A 20,741-nucleotide genomic window follows, 5' to 3' on the forward strand; every position below is an offset into this window, starting at 1 on the left:
GAGAGTAACTCTGTGGCTCTCTGCAAGGAGAATTTGTTACTTTGTTCAATATTTTATTTTTTTATTTTTATTATTTTTCCTTGGAGTCTTAGCTATACAAAAAAAAGTGTGCAAACAGCTGTTTTTTTTCCTCTTGGAGATATGGCACATGGCCAGTTTTCTTAATTATTCTTGTCATTTCACCCCTAATACTTAACAGTTTTGATGGAGGGTAGAAAAAAATAGCTTCTTGACAGACTTGCTTTTCTACTTTCTAAAATAGCTCATAGAATGATTGACAAAGCATCCAGAATAAGCAAAATGCATTTCTTACAGCTTTAGCGTTTTTAAAAAAGTAGTTTCTCTCAAAATCCACACATGTGACCATGGATGGGTGGTGGTGGTTCGTGTGACATGTTCAACAGGATGGTAGCCCTGCAGATGTATATAGAAATCTTTGATCTTATATTTTTTTACTTCTTTTTGAAATTATCACTGGTACAGCTACATCTTCAAGTGCCACCCCTTTCCTCTCTTACTTACTTTCCTCTTTCTCTGCCTCAGATCCCCAGCACCTGGCTAGATAAAAATCATGCCCAGTTACTTGCAGAAATTACCTGCAAAGTGAAGGAATGAGAAGGGAAAAGTGTCATTTATTTTAGGTCTATTATCAATTTTTTTAAAGGTTTATTTATTCATTTTTAGGGAGGGAAGTCAGGGGGAGAGAGAGAGAGAGAGAGAGAGAGAGAGAGAGAGAGACATCAATGTGCGGTTGCTGGGGGTTATGGCCTGCAACCCAGGCATGTGCCCTGGCTGGGAATCGAACCTGGGGACACTGTGGTTCCCAGCCCGCGCTCAATCCACTGAGCTACGCCAGCCAGGGCTTATCAAATTTTATATACACCTAAATGGACTTCTAAACTGGCACTAAATATATATTTTTTGTGGGCAAACGTGTTAATTTTTTGGTTGTTATAGTACTTAACAGGCGAGATTGAAAATAATTGGATCATCTACTTAAGAAAAATTGTATTTTTGATAAAGAGGCTTCTGGACAAGAAACAACTCTCAGAGTGAGTGGCTTTGACCAGGATCATACGTATTTCCATGTTGTTATTGGCTGTTGGCTTGTTTTACAATTGTTCCAATGTTCAAAATGGAATCCCATTATATAATTCAAGAGTTCTCTACAGTGATCTAGAGAGTCTACATCTTCAGAGACTTGTGGAAAAATAAGACATGTATAGTAGAGTCTCTTTTCAAACTAGTTGCAAATTGGTTTTCTATCACAAGCATATAATCTGAGTTTGGAGATGTTTATGCATACTGTTGAAATTCCACATATCTGCTCATAATTCTTAGATAATTGAAGCCACTTTAAATTCTACCTATTGTGGGGTTTGGTTTGTTGTTTTTTTTTTTGACAAATTGCCTTTTACAAAATTCTTAGTCTTACAGTAGCCAATCGGAAAGGAACGTCACAGAATACAGCAGCAAAGAAGACTTCAATCAGACGCTGATGTCGAGTGAACACCCAGTGGAGGGGATGGTCTCTTCGAGACAGTGAGTGCTTTCCCCACAGTATGTCAAAGGGTCTAGCAGATCTTGTCACTTCAAAAGGAAAATGTGCTCTACACCTTTCAGCTCATTCTTTGCTAAGGAAATTTGCAGTTGTTTGTCTGACTCAGGAATTTGCAAAATAACTATCTTTATATTTACTAAACATAGTTAACATGTGTAATAGACATGTATATGTAGATATATTTAATTTGCAGCATTGAAGAACCTTTAATACTTCAGACAATGTATGTATAAAGAGAAATACATATATTTGTGAAGGAATAATATAAGATTGGAGTCTGCCATATATATTTTTAGGTGTTCATATTGATAAAATAAGGAAGGTTCCCAGCCAAAATTGAATCACTTTTTTTGTTCTTCACATGCCTGATATTTGGCAAACTAACCACAGCCTATTAGAAAATAATATATGGGAAATACTCAAGGCCAAGGCCCTTACCAATTAACCACATTTTCAACAATAAGATAAGCTATTGATTCTATGAGGTATAATAGAACTAGCATTGAGTTCTAATTTAAGTTCCAATCACAGCTTACCAATATCACTTTGAACAAACCACTTAATGTTTCTGTATTGCCATTTTTTCATTGATAATTGAAAAATTAATGTAGCCCTTGCTAGTATGCTCCCCATAAGAATTAGATAAGATGTATGTGAAGTCTCATAGAATAATATAAAGAAGTATGTAATGAAAGGCTATTGATCTTCATCATGGTTTCAATCAGGTTAGCATCCTGACTTGTCTTTTATCCTCCCTCTACCTTTGCACTTAACATCAGCAAGCAATCTAAAGGGATGAATAGATTTGCACAAACAAAGTTAGATTACTTAATGTAAATCATTTGGAATCACTATGCAATCCACTTGAGAATTTTGTCCTCTAAATCATAACCTATAGGGTCAATGATATACTTCAAAACTTACTCAGAAGTTAAATGGGCAAGAGGTTTTATCCAGGACATATGAATGGGACTCTTAGAGTCCAAGAATAAGGGTAGAATAAAATGTGGTTGCTAGCTTATGGGTGTTTGAATAATATATTAAATATTCAGAATAAAAATAATAACTTTATAGTTATTCTCTTTATTTACATTTAGGTAATGAATAAACATTATGATATATTTTTTAATTTGATAGTGTTTTAAAGCAATAAAAAATAAGAGAGAAAATTTGTACCATGCTAAGTTATTCCCAGACTTGTAAATTCAGACTTAAAATCACTGAAAAAAATATAGGAATTAAAAAAATTTTATGACATGGGATTTAAGAATTTTTATGTGCTATAGTCTGTTCCAGAGAATAACAAAATAAAATAATGACCTTTAAAATGGCTTAACATTGGCTTTTTAAATATCATGGAGAAGAATTCCCACTAGCAAGTATAAGGTTTAACTTACTTCTAGTTAAAGGTTTGTTCGTTTTAAGGACATTAGGTTTTTTTATTTTTTCACATCATTCAGTTGAAAAGAGTTTGACTTTCTTTAGTAAGTGAAGAATCATCTTCTGAAAATAACCGTCTACAAAAGCTAACTCTTGATTGAAAGCCACGGTGAAGAAGGTCTCTCTCTCCAAGTCGGTAACTCATCCTCCATGTTGTCTGTATGATGTCCCTATCAAACAGGCCCGGGTTTTTATACAGAACTTGTCTGAAGTTCCTGAGAAAGACTGGACTTTGGCACTCCACCAGACACTCTTGTTAATGCTCATAATTGGGAGATGGCTTCTGCCTATTGGGGGCACAATCACTCGGAACCAACTCTCTGAACTTCTCCTTATGTTTGTGGGGACAGCTGCTGACATACTGGAATTCACAAGTGAGACTTTGAAAGAAAAAAATGTGAGGTAAGCAATGAAAGGCCCTACAATGAAAAGACCTTCTTTCCAAGGTCAGAGCCACACACCTGTCCCTTTGTTCCATCATTTACATACTGCATGAATAAGGATTTTTAGGATATCATATTCCCAATGGTAGAATCATAGAATTTGTTGTTGTTCAGATACATGTGGGTACTAGCATAGTGCAGATAGATACATAGGTATAGATATAGACATAGATGATAGATAGATATAGAATAGATATAGATATAGATATAAAAATACAGATTTAAATACAAAAAGAAGGTTTCTGCTAGAGAAAAGGGACGGATAATATTTCCTATGAGTGAGAAGAAAAGTCTCTGCATTTCTGCAGGACCCCAGGTTAGTTGTGCCTATGTTATCAAAAACCTTCTGGAGATGGATGACCATCACTGGCTCCTCTTTCACATTCTCCGTGCGCAGGCATGTGGTCACTCATATGAGTCTCTTCTGGAGCACAACCCAGCTACGATTCCAAGTAAGCACCTAGAAGAAACTTGGCAAAATCTCTCCCCTACCCAGTTGGAAAATTTATATTCCCTAGTGTGAATGGATAATGGGGAATATTAGTTTTATTTTACTAAATTTTATTTTAGTAAGTTTTGTTCAAAGTGCCCAAGGCTTTCTGGAGTAGGTGTCTATAAATTAAAACTTATTGAGTTGGTACTTTATTTTGCCACAAGCAATACACTCAGAATCCGTGATCACATTCTGTTCATGGAACTTATTTCTTACCATTAGGGATTTAAATCTCAGTGCCTGAATGTACTTTCAGCTTGGGTTGTTTTGCACTATGCTATAAAAATAAATTGCAATAAGGCTGGCTTTTAATGCTACAGTTTACTTTGTGCTGTGTTTCTCAAACAAAAAAAAAAACATAAAGCCTGAGCAAAATACACTGACTTACTCAGTAAACTTAATATCCCAATTATAGCACAAAGTATATCTATACCAATGGTTACCTTTACATGATCATTCTCTGTCTCACACTTATTTGTCTTACATCTCATTAAGTGGACATAGAATTTTTTAAAAGAATCCAATCTAAGTCCATCCATTATCCGCAAAATTTTGATAATTAGTTGTGTAGTGTTAATACCTCCCATTTTGTCAGTGATTTACATAATATGACAAATTTTCAGATACTTTAGGACACTTACAATGCAAAGCAGTTACAAGGAAAAACATAAATCCTTACCAAGCATATAACAACAATAATAACTAAAGGCACAATGACACAGACATGAGAATATAAAAACAATTAACTACATCTATACAGAACACATACATGCCAAATATCATAGGGGATGGGAGAGGTATTAGGTAAGAAACGAGATGTTCAAGAGGGAAATGAATGCCATGAGACATTCATTTATCAACCCAGTATTGATTGATTACCTAGCGGTGTGCCAGGCAACGTGTTGGTCAGAGACTGGGGAGCAAGCAGTGCACAGGTGATGAGCGAAGGGACATACATACAGTCCCTACCCCGACGCAGGCAATTTCAGTTCAGCAATTTCTTCTGCCACCCTACAATTAATCAGAATATTTCATAAATCTTCTTTTTCTCACTTTAAACTTGCATTAAATCCTGAGAATGGCGATCAAACAAATTATGCCATGGTTTTTATTTTTAAATTTCTTTCTAGGTTCACAGTCTCAGGTTGAAGGCATTTTGCCTTCAATATAACTGCACTGTGTCTGTGACCTTCTGTAGTCTCTACTTCACTCCTGCAGCTTCTATCACTCCTCAAAGACTCCAAAACATGGCCCAGAAAGAACCTAGGGTTTTTTCTCTCTCCTAAAACTTAACCCCCAAAATTTTTGTTTCGCCTCAGGGCCCATCTATATTGCAAGAATTGACACTGCAAATGTCCCTTTCTTCAAAGGAGAGGTTTAACCCCTTCCTACTGTGACATTGCTTTCCCCTTAGGTCTTGAAAAGACAATCATGCAGAATAAATTTAATATACATGGAAGGAATATTTACATGTAATACAAAGGGGGTTACTTCATTACAGCCTACTTAGCATTACTTATATTATTACAAAATGTTATTTTCTGTTTTATTTTATTTCATAATTTGGGCTGATTAGGAAAAAGCCTGTAATGATGTGTACATTCATAATATCTACCTCTTTCCTGCATTCTGGCTGAAACCTCAAGCCCATTTATTTTAACCTAAATCAAATTCCTTCATTATGCCTACATGAAGTTAATCTGCCTTATTCTTATAATTTACATATTGCAATTTTTTCTTAACAACTTGACTTTATACACCATAAAATTTATGTATTGTAATTCTGTGTCCAATGATATTTAGTAAATTTATAGATTTGTATAACTAAAACTAAAATCCAGATTCCTTATGGCTATTTGCAGTCAATTCTCTCTCCCACTACAAACACTTGGCAATCATCAATATGCCTTCTGTCTTTTCTAGAAATTTCATGTAAATGGAATCATGAAATACATAGTCTTTTGTGTCTGGCTTTCTCACAGCCTAATGTTTTGGGGTTCATTCACATTGTTGCATCGGTCAGTAGTTAGTTCCTTTGAAATTCTTGAATAGTATTCCATACATATACCACATTTTACTTCCCAACTTCATAGTTAATATACATGTGTATTGTTATGTTTTTGCTATGAAGAATGATATTACTATGAACATCCACTTACAAGCCTTTGGATGGAACTGCTTTCATTTCTACTGGGTAGATAAGTAGAAGTATAATGACTAGGTTTTCTCTTAAGCACATGATTAACTTTTAAGAAACTGCCAAACTTTTCCAAAGTGGATATACCTTTTTATATTCCCACCAACAATGAGAGTTCCATTTTTCCAACAACCTCACCAACACTTTCCTTTGTCTTTGATGATCTCCATTCTAATGGGTTCATAGTAGTATCATATTGTGGTTTTAATTTGCATTTTCCTGATGACTAGTGCTGTTGAGCACTGTCCCATTACTGATTAGCTATTTATATCTATCTCTTTCTTGGTGAAGTGTCTGTTCAAATTTTTGCCCACTTTTCATTGGATTGATTTTTTATTATTGAGTTGTAAGGGTTCTTTTATATCCTGGATACAAATACAAATCCTTTTACACACACACACACACACACATATATATATATATATATATATATATATGCACGTACACATACACACACACACACACAAATACACATTTTCTCCCAGCATACAGCTTGTTTTTTATTCTTTAATGTCATTTGAAGAACAATTTATAAAAAACTTTTGATATATTCCCATGTATCAATGCTTTCTTTTATTAGTACTTTAGGTGTTGTGGCTAAGAAATATTTTCTGCACCTAAAATTAGAAATACTCTCTGCAGTAATGTTTTGACTTAATTTTTTGTGTGCAGTGTGAGGTAAGAGTCTAATCTCATGTTTTGTCTTGTTTTGTTTTGGGCATTGTTCCAGTACTATTTTTTGTTTCAGCTGGGACCAATTGTCTTGGCACCACTTATTGAAGAGACTATCCATTCCCTATTCAACTGCCTTGTCATCTTTTCAAAAATCAATTGACTACATATGTAAGAGGGTTTTTTTTGGACATTCTACTTGGGTTCCATTGCTCTGTATGTCTATTTTTATGATAACACCACATTATTGTGGTTACTGGAGTTTTATGTTAATTTTTGAAACTGGATGTAAGTCCTCTAACATTGTTCTTTTTAAAAATCATTTTGGCTATTTTTGGTCCTTTGTATTTCCATAAAAGTTGTATAATCAGCTTGTCAAATTCTACAAAATATCTTGTGTGAATCTTGATAAGAATTGTATTAAATCTAAGCATCAATTTGTGAAGAAATGACATCTTAATATTTGTCTTCCAATCTGTGAACATGAACATCTCCTATTTTATTCAAATGTCCCTTAATTTATCTCAGTGATGCTTTGTAATTTTTAATGTGTGGATCTGAGACCACCTTTCCCTCTCTAATGTCCTCTAGTACGTTTCCACTGGCTCACCTGGTGCTTAAAATTCCTCCTGCCTTTTGTTTCAGTAGGGGTGAATTCAGCCTCTCTCCACTATGCAATAGTCCTGAACAAAATCTTCCCCACCTAATTACCTCTGTCTGGTGCAACTTTTCCTCGACATAGCCAAGCTGGAGGGATATGGGAACATCCCATGGGCCAGAGTGCCTCAGAATCCCACTGCTCTTACCAAAGTCTACCAAAGTTTCATGAATAAATGTTACTCAGTTTGTTATTTGCCTTTGGTTGATTTCCAGAGACTTGAAGTGTTTTTGTCTGTTTGATTTTTGTTTTTTTGACAACTTGTCCACTTTTATGTATGTCTGTCAGGGAGAGGACTCGCTGACTTTTTCCTTCTGCTACAGCCATCCTCCGTTATTTTAGCAAGTCTGAATTGCCGTATCATTGCCAGGAAGAGCTAAGTGGCTATTTGCACCTTTGGGGCTCACTCCGTGCAGTCTTTTTTTAGCTCAAATCACTTATTAAAAAGACAAAATCTGTTCCCATAGCATTACTGTTACTTTACTGTATTTGAACACACAAAGGAGAATTTCCTTATGTTTACACTGTTTCTTCTATGTAACCCTTTTTTTCTTGGTGAAACATTTTTCCAAGCTAAATTAGTATTCATTTTTTTCTTTCTTTTTCTTTCTTTCCTTTAATCCCTCCCCATCCCCTCTAAAGAGGTTTGTGTGATTCTTTTTAAAACACTAGATGAATTCTAGTCACTGATTATTTCTTATCCACAGGACTATTTACACTTCCAAAAAAAATAGTTAAGCAAATTAACAATTTATTACTTTATTTTTACTTTTCACTCAGTAGATTTAGTGCACTGACCTACCAAATTCCAATCTTTGATCCTCTCAGTTTTCCAAGTGTAGAAGTGACACTCACACCTGTAATTATACTTCTCCAGATCTCTTGTCTCTTTTTGAATAGAGTTCATTGTCTGCTTACAAGCTTCTCGGTTGACATTTATGGAGACAGATTACACATGAGAATATGGGGCAAAACAATTGCGGGAGACAGTTACACAATGCGGACAACGTTGGACAAATTCACTCCAAAATCCCTTCACGATGTTTTTTGAACGTTTGCCATTTAAATTCTGTGATTTATCTACATTCCAACCTTTAACCTTCCTGAGTAATGTTAACTGTCTGATTTAATAATACAAATTCGTCTGCTTCAAAAATTTTCTGGCCATCATTTCCAAAGTTATTTTTGATAATGTTACTAATAAGTTTCTTAACACACACACTGTCCTGAATTTTGTGTGTGCTCATATAATCCTTGCATACATAAAAGATATTCATTGTTGCAGGGTTAGAATTTGGCTTACTTGGGGTTAAAGTTAGTACATTATTTATCTCTATTTTGTAATGATGAAATTAAAACATAAATAGTTTAAGAAGTATATTCGCATAATAAAAATAGAACAACTACTATGACTAATTTATCACTTGCTGTGTTCTAAACACCATTCTAAAGGTTTTAGTCATGATAAATTTAGTCATTATAAGAATACTTTATGAGGTAAATACTACCATTACCATCATTTTAAAAAGTGAAGAGTGACAGGAAAGAGAAGGTGAGACCATCTCTTTCAAGCTCGAATAGAAATAAAATAACCAACCTGTAGTGATCTACTATACTTAGTCTGTATGGAGTGCTGTACTAAGAGCTTGATATGTTTAATGTATTTAAACAACATACCTAAGAAAATTACCATATAAAATACAGTGGCTAGTATTATCATTATCCTCATATTGTAGATGGGTACACTAAAGCATATAGATGTTAAATCAGTTGTTCATACTGGTGTAGCTAGTTAATGATCATTCTGGGACCGGAGGCTCATATCTCTCTTGGGAGGACTGGAGCTTGTATTCAAACTTGAGCAACTAGTACCAAGGCTTATGCTTTACCACCACTTTCTGCTGCCTTGAAGACAAATTGTACATGAGTTTTTGGTACAATTATTGAAGTTTTGGATTAGATGAACTTCAAAAGTGACCACCTACTGAAAAATCCATTTTATATCTATTGCAGCATCTTCACCAAAATTGTCTCAACAAATTTTTGTCCAGTCTTTCTTTGAAAATTTTCACTAATAGAGAATATACTAACCCCAGGGATAAGTCATTCTATTTTAAGTTTATATTATTAGAGAGTACTTTCCTCTATTGTGATAAAATGTTCATCCTTACAGGTGAAACTAAAATCCTTTGAACCTGAACTGGCTCCTGCAGTCACAAGAAATAAGTTTAATTCCTTTCCCACATGATGGCTCTTTAAATAAGTATAAAACAAAAATGTAAAGGAATCTTCTTTAGTTTTCAGTTTCCTGAACTGTTCCACACATAACATGGCTCTGAGTTCTCCCACCATCCTAGTCTCTTGCCTTCGGACCCAAAACTTTTTAAATGTTCCTCCTAAAACAAAACACAACATGTAATACTTCAGATATATTTTGAACATTGTAGAATGAGCAGAGATAAAACTTTCCATTTTCTCCAGAGAAGCAGTATAGCACAATGGTTAAAAGGGTGGATGCTGAAATCAACTATTTTGTTTTGATTTCTTTTCCTAACACTTTTAACCACATGACCAGTCTTTCTGGCTTTGAACAAGTTTCTTCAATTCTCTATGCCTCAGTTTCTCTATGGGTCAAGTAAGGATGATAAGTGTATGTACTTCGTAGAGTTGGTATGAGGATGAAGTGTGATCATAGAATTAAACACTTAGAAAACAAGCTGAACATAGTTCAGACACTGTAAGCGAAGTTATTTAAAAATTCCCACACTCGTGAAAGATCTACTGTAGGCAGACACTGACACTGCAAAGAGGAAAAAGTTACAGCCTGTGTTCCCTTGGCATTTCCACCTAAAAGTCTAGACCTTAGACTTCTTGTGAAGTGACCTATGATTGTATTTGATTTCGGAAAATCAGAAATCATGTCACACTGCAGACTCATTATTAATGGATAGTAAGGAAAAATCTTTGAGCCTTTTCATGGCCGTTGCTGTGAAATATTTCTTCTATCTTATTCTAGATTATCTGGTTACACCCTGTCAAGATCTTTTGGGATCCTGATTGTATTTTCCAGGATTTTGTTTTCCCATCCAATCTCTCATATGTGCCTATGAGAAGCTTCCATCAATACTGGCAACCAAGTCATTTATGAAACAGAAGTAGAACAGAATCAAAGGCAGAGCCTGTCACAACTCATTAGAGAGCCACCTTTGGGGAGTCACTGATGCAGTTAAGATCCACCTAACTCTACTCACACCCAGAACATACCTTAATCTTGTTAATAAGAGCACCATGAGAGGCTTTTTCATAAGCCTAGTATAAATCCCAATGTCCATTATTAATTTATATATCATGACTTGCCTGGTAATCCTAATTCTATGAGAGAGAGAGAGAGAGGTGGGGGAGAGAGGGAAGGGGGGGAGAGAGGGAGAGAGAGACAGAGAGAGAGAGAGAGAGAGAGAGAGAGAGAGAGAGAGAGGGAGGGAGAGAAATCATAATTGAGTGCAATTGTCCTCAGGGAACCTATGCTGATTCCTAGTCATTACTGTCTTCCCTAAGGGATCTCAGAAACCCTTTAAATAATCACATATAATCTAACTAGGGATTAATACTAAATGTGCCTTATTTAGTTTAAGATATACTTCTGTTTCATTTTGAAAGTTGGGACTTTATTTTTTTGTCGCCAACTGTGTCTCCACTATTAACTGCCAAGACAGATAATGATGGCTTAGAAATCTCATTTACAAACTCTCTCAGAGTTTTGAAATCTAATTTTTGGAGACCTCAATACTTGAAACATTTCAAGGTATTCATTCCAAACACCTCATTTAGTTTGCTTTCAATTACTCTTCCCTGATGCTTTTCTATTCCTCTCCAATCTGAAAATCCCTCTTGACAGGAAAGTTGGCAACAAAATCTGTTATTACACCACTAACCTGAAATTGATAACTTCATTTGTATTTTTGCTAAAAAATAACTTTGATACTTTTGAAATATGTTTTATATTTTTGTAACCTCTATTCTTAATGACTTTAGTCTTCAAGACCATTATTCCAGGTCTAGGACCCTTGTATGTTAGCTAAGTACTGGTCCTTCTTTTGCACATTCAACAATTCCTTCTGCAGATATCTGGAGAGAGTCTACTATTGGCCAGGCACTGTTCTAGGCACTGAGGATGCAGAGGGGAGTAAGAGAGTCATGTTCCTTGACTTACCCCTTAAAGCCTGGTATAAATCTGATAATTGGATTTATCTTCCCACTTGTTTTCCAGCTGAGGATAGCTTTCCTCCATGTGCTGTGCTTTTAATTTTTGGACATCATCTAGCTCTTTGAGATGTATTTTTAAGTTAGAGTCCTGGAATCTTAGAACAATTTTCACTTTTATCCTTGAAATTTCTTGAAATCAGCCCTCTGAATTTCCAAGTCAATGTCTGACATTTTTTTCTAGCATTCCTTCCTTTAATGTTGGTCTAATTTTGCAAAGCTAAAGACAGCAATGAGGGACTAAGGAGCTTTGTCATAATTCGCACAGATGTCGGCACATGTGGTGGTTGAACCCAACCTTTCTGATTTTTTGTTGTTTTGGAGGTGGTTTGTCCCTTTTAAAAAAAAAAAAAAACTATTTGATGATAATTATGCAAAGATTATTTATGGATTTCTTATATCACCAAGATATAACAAAAATGTATCTTTCTTATAAAATAAGGTATATGATATAATAAACCTCAAGAGGTTATTAGGGTTTACACAAATATAAGAAGAAAGATTTTTCTGCACATGACAATATTTTTTGTTGCTCATTTAAAGTTTCATCTCTGTTCTAGGAATAACCCTGGCCTCGTCTACGCCATCCTTTTTATATGGACCTGGGGCCTGCTGCAGTTTCCACTCGACCTTGCAGGTAAATGTCTAGATATTTTCTCAAAGAAACAAAAAATTGCAACTCTTGATTATAATGAAACTAAGGGAGAATTTGAGAGAATTATCATTTTTATCTTTTGCTATGTCAGTGTTAGTTCCAGTTCAGTTTAGACACAAAGTAGATTAAAAGTTAGAAAAGCCATGTGAGATTCACTCTGGTACATGATGAGTCTGAGATAGCTGAGTGCATAAGAGCACAGCTTCACCTTCACCTCACAGAGTGGTTCCATCATCTAAGTTTGTAGAGCCTCCTGCAAATTAGTTAACACATATGTATGTCAGTTCTTCATCCCCAGAATGGGAATGATCATCATAGGAGCTAGGGTTGAGGGTTCTCTTGAGGACTAAATCAGATATAGTTTGTAAAGTGCTTAGCACAGTTGCTAGTATATAAATGTTATCTCGATATTTTTAAAGGGTCATTTTCATGCCTTTGTCAGGCCTATGTATTGGAATATCACAGCAAGTAAAAGAAGCTTCAGGGCCATATGGAAAATTAAAATTTTCCTCAGTAGTGGCTCTAGAAATCCCACTGGTCTTCTTTTAATAAAGACATAAACCCCTAAGACTTGGCAAATAAATTGTTTTCTAGATATTTCATACCAGTGATGATCAAGAGCTGCATTGTCTAATGGTATCCATCAGTCAAACGTGGCTATTGAAAAATTACAATTAATTAAAATTAAATAAAACTAGAAGTACAGTTCCTCAGTCACACCAGCCACATTTCAAGTGCTCAATTGCCACATGTGTCTACAGTAATAGACAGCGCAGATACAGAACGTTTTTACTGTCCCACGTTCTATGGGACAGCACTGATATGGAGTTTTCCTGTAGCTTCCAGGAACACTGAAATCTTGATTTGGGAATTCTTCTGGATCCTACTTTACTTTGAAAATTCTAGGATTCACTGGTTACATTTTCCCTAAGTCTGTCTTATTTGGTATGACATCCTACCCCAGGATTAGAATTAACCTTAGGGCAGGAATATTTAATTTTTTAAAACCTTTTTTTGGCTCACTTTGACGGGCCCAGAGGTTTCAGAGGCCATTTTAGACTTAAACATCTACTTTTCTGAAACAAAATTACCACCAGAATAGATGAAATGAATGGCTGTAGATTTACCTAATTACTAGTAAATAATTACAAACAAATGTATGCCAATAACAGAGAGAGACAGAGAGAGAGAGGGAGAGATTTTTCATAATGTGCCCTAGAAGGTATCCTATAGCCATTGGTCAGCTGGTGTGTTCTGACAGAATATTAGGCACCAACAGTCTGGATGTGAAACGATACTCTCAGGGGGTCCTCTAGAAGTCTTTCCTGACCCTAACTTCTTTGGAAAAGCTATTGATCTTATGTTAGTTTTTCTTTTGTTATTCATTCTGTTGGTCATCACCCTCCCATATCTTGTGGTTTATAGCCTTGCTAAGAAAATTTTTATTTAAGAAAGAAATTGTGTAAACTTTCAGGGGTGATAATGTTATGCAGCTGTTTGAAAAACAAAGACCAAATGTTACTTCTGACTAAATTACTATTGTATTTTCCAGCAAGCAGGGCATGACGTTCATATCAAAGCAGCTTCATAATATTTGCTGGCTTTAGTAGACAAGGCACCCTTTGTTTGAAAACTCCAAATGAAAGGCGTCATTATTATTAAAGAATTATTTTCTGCCCTTGACCCCAAATTAAATTCACATTTTAGAAATTAAAACAAAAAGTTTCATGTGTTGATTGGACCTCCTTTTGTTCAACTGGAAAATCAGTAATTATATCCAGTTTTTCTTATAAACTGTGAACCAAAACCATGAGGAATTAGACAAAATAAAATAACAATGGCATTTGTTCGGGATTTTTTTTACCACCTTCAGAAAAATACATTCAATGTGAATGAAGTTTGAATTTGAATATAAGTGCTAGAATTTTCACAGCATGATGGACACATAGGGTCAAGTAAGTTGACCAGTGAACAGGTAGATCTCAGAGAGGTTCCAGAAGGACCGGGGGCTCGTGTACTCTGCTTCTTCTCCACACTTGGCCATCAGCAAAGTCCTTCATTATCCAGAGGGAAAGATAATGTGAGAAAGAAGAAGGGGGCCAAGGGTGTTATTTCAATGGAAATAAATGAATCAGAGAATAAGCCCCTCTCCTCACAGATATCAGTCTCCCAGTTTTCAGAGAAGGAAACTGAGGCCCAGGCAGATTCAGTAACTTGCCCAGCATCTTCCTGCTAGAAAACAAGGAAGCCAAGGAGAGGCAGGCAGGCTCCCTGACTTGAGACCTGGAGCACCGGCTGGGCTGCCTCCCAGCACCTGTAGACCCCAAGGACAGGCAGGGAGGTTTCCTCTGTTCTTTATCCTCTCTCTCTGGGTTAATTGTGCGTTTCCCAGTGTGAGGACTACAGGGCGATCTGCATGTTTTATGTGGATGTAAAGCAGAGGGCTGGCTTTCTTTGGTGTGTCTGACTGGAAACATAACATGTCAGCTGGGACTATAAAATGACCGAGGGTGTTGAATGGCAGGGTGGTTTCACCGGTTCCGACAGAATGACGCGACAGAGTCACTCCCGGTCGCGAACTAGCATAGCACCCATTGTTGAAAACTTGTTCCCATTTCATTGTGGATTACTTTTTGACATTTCAGAGAGAGACATTAATTGGTCTGTCCTGTGTTTTCAGTACAGCACGACGTGTGCCCCTCGTCTTTTAGAGCGAGGGCGCTCCCCAGCATGTTGTTTTGCCAGCATGGTGCCGACCTGTGGAACATTGGAATCACTGTCTTCATACAAGACGGCCCCTTCCTTACCGTGCGTCTCGTACTGATGACCTATTTCAACGTGATCAACCAGATGCTGGTGTTCTTTGCTGTGAAGAATTTCCTTGTGGTGGTGTTACACCTCTACCGCTTGGTTATCTTGGTCTTGGTTGTCCGTGCCTCCTTGCAAAGCCAGCCACAAGTCCTGCGAGGAGAGACCAGTGGTCCGGCTGAAGCAGCTGACAGAGGGGTCTCACGTGGGGACTGGGAGGGAGACTCCAAGGAGGGCGTGGCCATGCCTTTGCAGGGCTTGTCTGTCACCTCTGAGGATTCTTACCCCACACCATAGTTATTTATTGACAGCAGCATGCAAGTGAATTATTTGACTTGACAGTTTTTCTTACAAACAGAATCTCCTTCTTCCTTTTTTAAAAAACCTTGCCTATAATAATTTTCAAAAGAACAACATAAAAAACAATCTTAAACCGGTCAAAACAATATCAGTGGAGTCACTTTAAAATGGAGCTGGAGGTGACATCCGGGAGGAACTGCCTTGCAAGTCTGATGCCTCACACTTTGGAAGGTTACAACCACAAAACAAAACAACCTTTGGACGGGGCCTAAAGCAACGTTGTATCCCCCCCAAAAAACTATTTGCAAGGATAACAAGAAAGTAGATATTCTGACTATCGGACTTATAGCTACCTGACCAAAAATTGAAAACCTTGTTTAGCATTAGCATCAGTGTGTTATGTTACGCGCACCTATAGAAATGCCTTCCTTCTGTTGGTGTAACTGTTCTCCATCCCTTTCTCATAAATACCCTTAGTCATTGTCTCCTCATCAGAGCACTATTTGGGCTCCCCACCGAATCAGTGCTTTCCAGATAGCGATTTTTATTGATTTCAAATAAATGTTTGTTGCCTTTCACTTTGAAAGGGTTTTTAGCTTTAGGTTATCAAAACAAAGCTGAGAATTTTTTTTTTAACTGAATGGAAAGAACTTTGATTAGTGGCCATGGCTACGACTTCTGTGTGATGGTATCAGATGTTAGAGTTGTTCAATGACTAAGTGATTTGTTTGTCTTGAACAGTTTGAAAAGCTGTGGCCCAGGTTACAATGACATGCCCTCAGGAGATTCAGTGCAAACGAACTGTCCCAGCTGTTACCTGAAAACAGAGAAGCTTTGAACTTTGGCTCCATTGTCAGACTATCTCATCTGATCTTTTCTGCAATGTCCCTCTCTGACATTTAAAAAAAAAAGTACATTCTGTGAACGCAGAACAAATAAAGGATAATGTGTCTTTAAAATTACCTCAGTGTGGGCTAGAAACAGTGAAAATCTCTGCCTCGCTACCATAGCATGGAGAGCCCTCTTCATTGCTGCACAGACCTTCCCAGAAAATCATTTTTCTGGGCTGATGTGGTGTTCTGTCATGGCGCATATGCTCTTACAGAAATTTTATTGCTTTTGGCTTAGGCACTGCAAAATTCACAGCAAGCCATTTCAGTTAGAGATCTACTGGTTGCGAGGCAGAAAGTACTGGTAATGCTAGTAAAGTCACAATTTCCACTCTGAGCGTGATTTGCAGTATTTGTCAGTATTTTTCTTAACTGCACTTCACCGTTTTCTGTATAGCCAAGTCGAATTTTGGGAGTTGGTGCAAGGAAACGCTGAGTCAGTGAATAATGGGGTTTCAGGCCCTTTAAGTGTTACCATAGTTTTTGGTGTGTGCCAGCGTCACGGCAGCCCCTCTGAGCTGCCACAACAGGACACAGCCTTAGGTCTCAGGAAAGGGACTGGTGATGGAGGCTTGCATCAGCCTTACCCATGGCCCATGGCCTTCGATTAGTGATCGGGGTCAGAATACGTATGGTGCAGCGTTATGGAAATCAGGACATTTGCCTCTCTTCTCTGCGTTAAGAGTTCATTTTTCTGATATTGATATAGTCACACTTTTCTTTTATATATTGCAGTATTTTCCAGATGGAGGTGATTCAGAACCTTTTCTTTCTTATTTTTGCTTTTAAACATTTAGTGTGAAAGATACCTGGCTATATCAGATAATTGCATGAGGTAAACAGTTCCAAAACTATTCTTTTGGGGCTCAAATCATGGTTCCTTCTTATTATCCTCAGGAACTCAGAGAGGCTGAGATAACACAGCATATAACCTTAGATTAGGTGTGACTTATTGGCAATTAATTGGGACAATTTTATCTATAAATCTGTGTGACATGATATCTGTTCAAAACATTTGATAAAACATTTCATAAGCAATCTCTGTGTTTATACAGAGAAATCAGTAATTTCCAACTAATGTGTTCTTCAGTGCCTGATACCCTGTTTCTATTTCTTTTCTTCCATGTGTTTCTCATTTTAACAATACAATTGTAAAGTTACACATGAAACTAATGGGGTGCATTTATAATTTTCCATAATAATTTTACGAAAGATCAGGAAATCGTATCTATATAAAGGAAGAAACTTGACAACTTTTAAGGGCATGTTATTTAAAATGCTTCACAACTGAAAGCAAAATAATAGCTGCTATTTATAAAAATGCCTCGGCAGAGTCTGTTTTTATGTTGACTATTTTATGGTGAATGTTTTCCTCCACAACATGTATGTGCTACTTATTACTGCAGATTTGCTCATGGCATACTTTTCATGTTTTAATTTTTTTCCAGCAAAACAAACAGTGGGGCTCTAAAAATAGATCAGTATAAAGTAATACGGGCTGTTGCAAGGATATTTTTAAATGCTTTCGAATCTAAGACTTGGCACAGCTTTGTGAATGAGTTTCTAGTATTTAAGTGAACTATTTTGCAATTAACATTCCTCCAAAGGCCTGGGAAATATGAAGTTTAAAGCCTAGCTTCACTTAGAGTGCCAAGAAGGCAGAGGGCACCCAGGACCATCGCAGCAACTGATGGTGAGAAGAATAGAAACATGCTCTGGCAACATTTTCCAGGAAAATCTAGTAGGGGCGTCATTTGTTAACCTAACTGCCCATGCTCCAACTCTTTTGAAATTATTATTCTTATTGTAGAAAGAAAATCTATATTCATTTAGCTCATTTCAAAATAAAACTTAAGTGCAAGTTGTATTCCTAGCACCCCTCATGAAAAGCCAAAAATTTATTTAGTTACTTAATTATTTTTAGTAGAATGCTAAACATGGTGATATTTGAAAGCATCCAAGTGTTTGCTGTAAAGTGGCTAGAATATGCTGACATCCTGGGACTTGTGTCCCTTTAATTGGTAATAAGAGAGGTGATCCCGATCATCTGTGTGATGTAATGCAGGCCATACCTCTGAACCATTCTATGTAGCTCCCTGCCACCGAAGAAAGTAGCTTATTTGTTATCGCTGTTTTATTTTAATTTCTTGACTAAAGCTCAGTCAAATGTCCTCCCTCAAAACATGGTTCACTTGTAAGGAAACACAATGTACATGTTTTTGTGATGCTGTGTAAAAACTCACCTCATAAACATTTTGTGGGTTTTCTTCACCCTTTCTAGATTGGTTTCAGAGAACATAACTTGACATTGCAAGATTAGTAAACTGTCTCTGTCTTTGATAATGTTGTTAATTCATATTTAAGCTGAAACAGATAACATACAAAAATAAAAATTTGCATTGGCAATAACATTTTTTTTAATCTTCCCAAATGAAGATTGCTACACAAATGTATCATTTGGCTCTGTTGCTGTTTCACCAACATGCAGCAGCACTTCAGGTCTCATATCAGAAAGATAGGCTAAGAAATACCAGGACTCACCATTGTAATATTAATTGTTAATAGCAATTTTTCAAAGCATTGGAAGGCGTGCATGGTAGGTGCACATGGTTTAGGGTTTCCCAGGTTTCAGAGCTCAACACTGACTCTTACCATGTTTGGCATTTAATCTCCATGACTCTTAATCAACTCTCCTGCTAAAAGAAAGAATTGCAAGAGGCCAAGTCTGTGTCCACATTCACTCTACTCTAGTGCCAGGAAAGTGAGATACTGAAATATTACAGAGCCTTGGAGAGGTGAGTGAAAAAGCAAACAATTGAATTACAAGGAGAGATTGTTACTCTTTTTCCAATGTCAGACTTTGTGTTTTCACTTAATGGACATTCTGATCCACTCTCAGAAAGATCTGATTTGGGATTAAACTACAGCTGGAGGATGTTTATAGCTCTGAGACTTCAAATAACGTTCCATATGACAGGAGTAACTCTAAACAACATTTGAATAACAACTGCTATGGCGTTATATATTATGAGTGTCCAGCCTCTATTTTATAAGAATATTTTCTCTGAATTATTCATATTTATAATATTTTGCTATGAATGACCTTTGTATTTTGTTTTGTATATATAAAGTAGGTTTGCCTACAGCTTTATCTCAATGTCTATTTTTTGCTTGAATTTCTTGTCTTTGTTCTCTACTGTAATTCACTTCATTTAGTTTTTAAGCTCTGGTTAAAAAAAACTGATCTATTTAGAGTATGACTAAAGTGGCATTTCAAACTAGTGAGGAAAGACTGACCAATTTTATAAATGATGTTGGGAAATTTTGTGAACCATCTGGAAAAAATAAAGTTAGATTTTTATCTCACGCAATATATAGAAATAAATTCCAGATGGATTAAAGATCTAAATGTAAAACTGAAAACTATAAAATATTAGAAGAAAATATAGAAGAATGTGTCTTTAGCATTTGCAGAACGGGAACAATCTTTCAAAGCAAAACATGAACCTCAGAAGCTTTGAAAGTGGAGATTGACAGCTTTTCCTATCTAGGGGTTTAAAATTTATTAGTCACCAAAGGTATCATGAATACATTATTATTTTTTTCTTTCCTGGTATAGAAATTAGAAAGGAGAAACCAACTTTATTTTTTTTGTAGAAAATTGAGTGTTGAACAAACAAGGAAAGCATATAAAAACCAAAGAAACTATTAAGATAAGCTAAAATCCTGAAAAAAATCAATGATTTTTCTATATATAAACAAGCACCACATAGAGTACATATCTGAACAATAGACTTACATAAAACATGAACTAGAACTTAAAAATTGAAGAACAATAAACCTAGTAAATGTACAAGATCCATGTGAAGGAAAATTTGAAATGATTTTGAGGACCATCAGTGAATAATTTAACAAATGAAAAGATATATTCTGTTGGAGAGTGGTAAGGAGACATTTTAAAATGTATCAATTTATCCTAAATTAATGTATAAATTTAAAACAATCTTTTTAATAATATCAATAAGATTTAATTTTATTTACCACCCAAGCTGATTTTAAATATTTTATGATAAAACAAGCATGAAAGATTACCTGGAAAATACTAATAAGAGAAAAAAGCTGAGAGAGAGAGAGAGAGAGCTCTCTGTATATTTAAATGTATTATAGAACTACAAACCAAGATAATTTGATTTTGTCAGGCAAAAGAATAGAACAGAATAAGGTCAAGAAATAGACTAAATTACATAAGGATTTTGATATATGATAAATCATGAGGGAGTGATAGAGTATTATAAGTGGTTTAAGATTTTTAAAATATCAGACTGGACCCTTACCTCATTCCTCATCTCCAAAACATTTCAGAT

At 36.0% G+C, this 20,741-nt stretch overlaps 1 protein-coding gene across 1 annotated transcript in view; it reads left to right on the plus strand.

Annotated features, from left to right (window-relative positions):
* Positions 1-18,936, plus strand: part of TMEM26 (transmembrane protein 26) — a 35,605-nt gene extending 16,669 nt beyond the window's left edge. The window contains 5 exon segments of the mRNA XM_028514141.2: positions 1,430-1,511; positions 1,514-1,542; positions 3,183-3,403; positions 12,285-12,361; positions 15,060-18,936. Coding sequence (XP_028369942.1) covers positions 1,430-1,511; positions 1,514-1,542; positions 3,183-3,403; positions 12,285-12,361; positions 15,060-15,484 — 834 coding nt within the window. The 3' untranslated portion in view covers positions 15,485-18,936.
* Positions 18,937-20,741: the final 1,805 nt, after the last annotated feature.

Source organism: Phyllostomus discolor, chromosome 5, assembly GCF_004126475.2.
Source record: "Phyllostomus discolor isolate MPI-MPIP mPhyDis1 chromosome 5, mPhyDis1.pri.v3, whole genome shotgun sequence".
In the NCBI taxonomy this organism is placed as follows: domain Eukaryota; kingdom Metazoa; phylum Chordata; class Mammalia; order Chiroptera; family Phyllostomidae; genus Phyllostomus; species Phyllostomus discolor.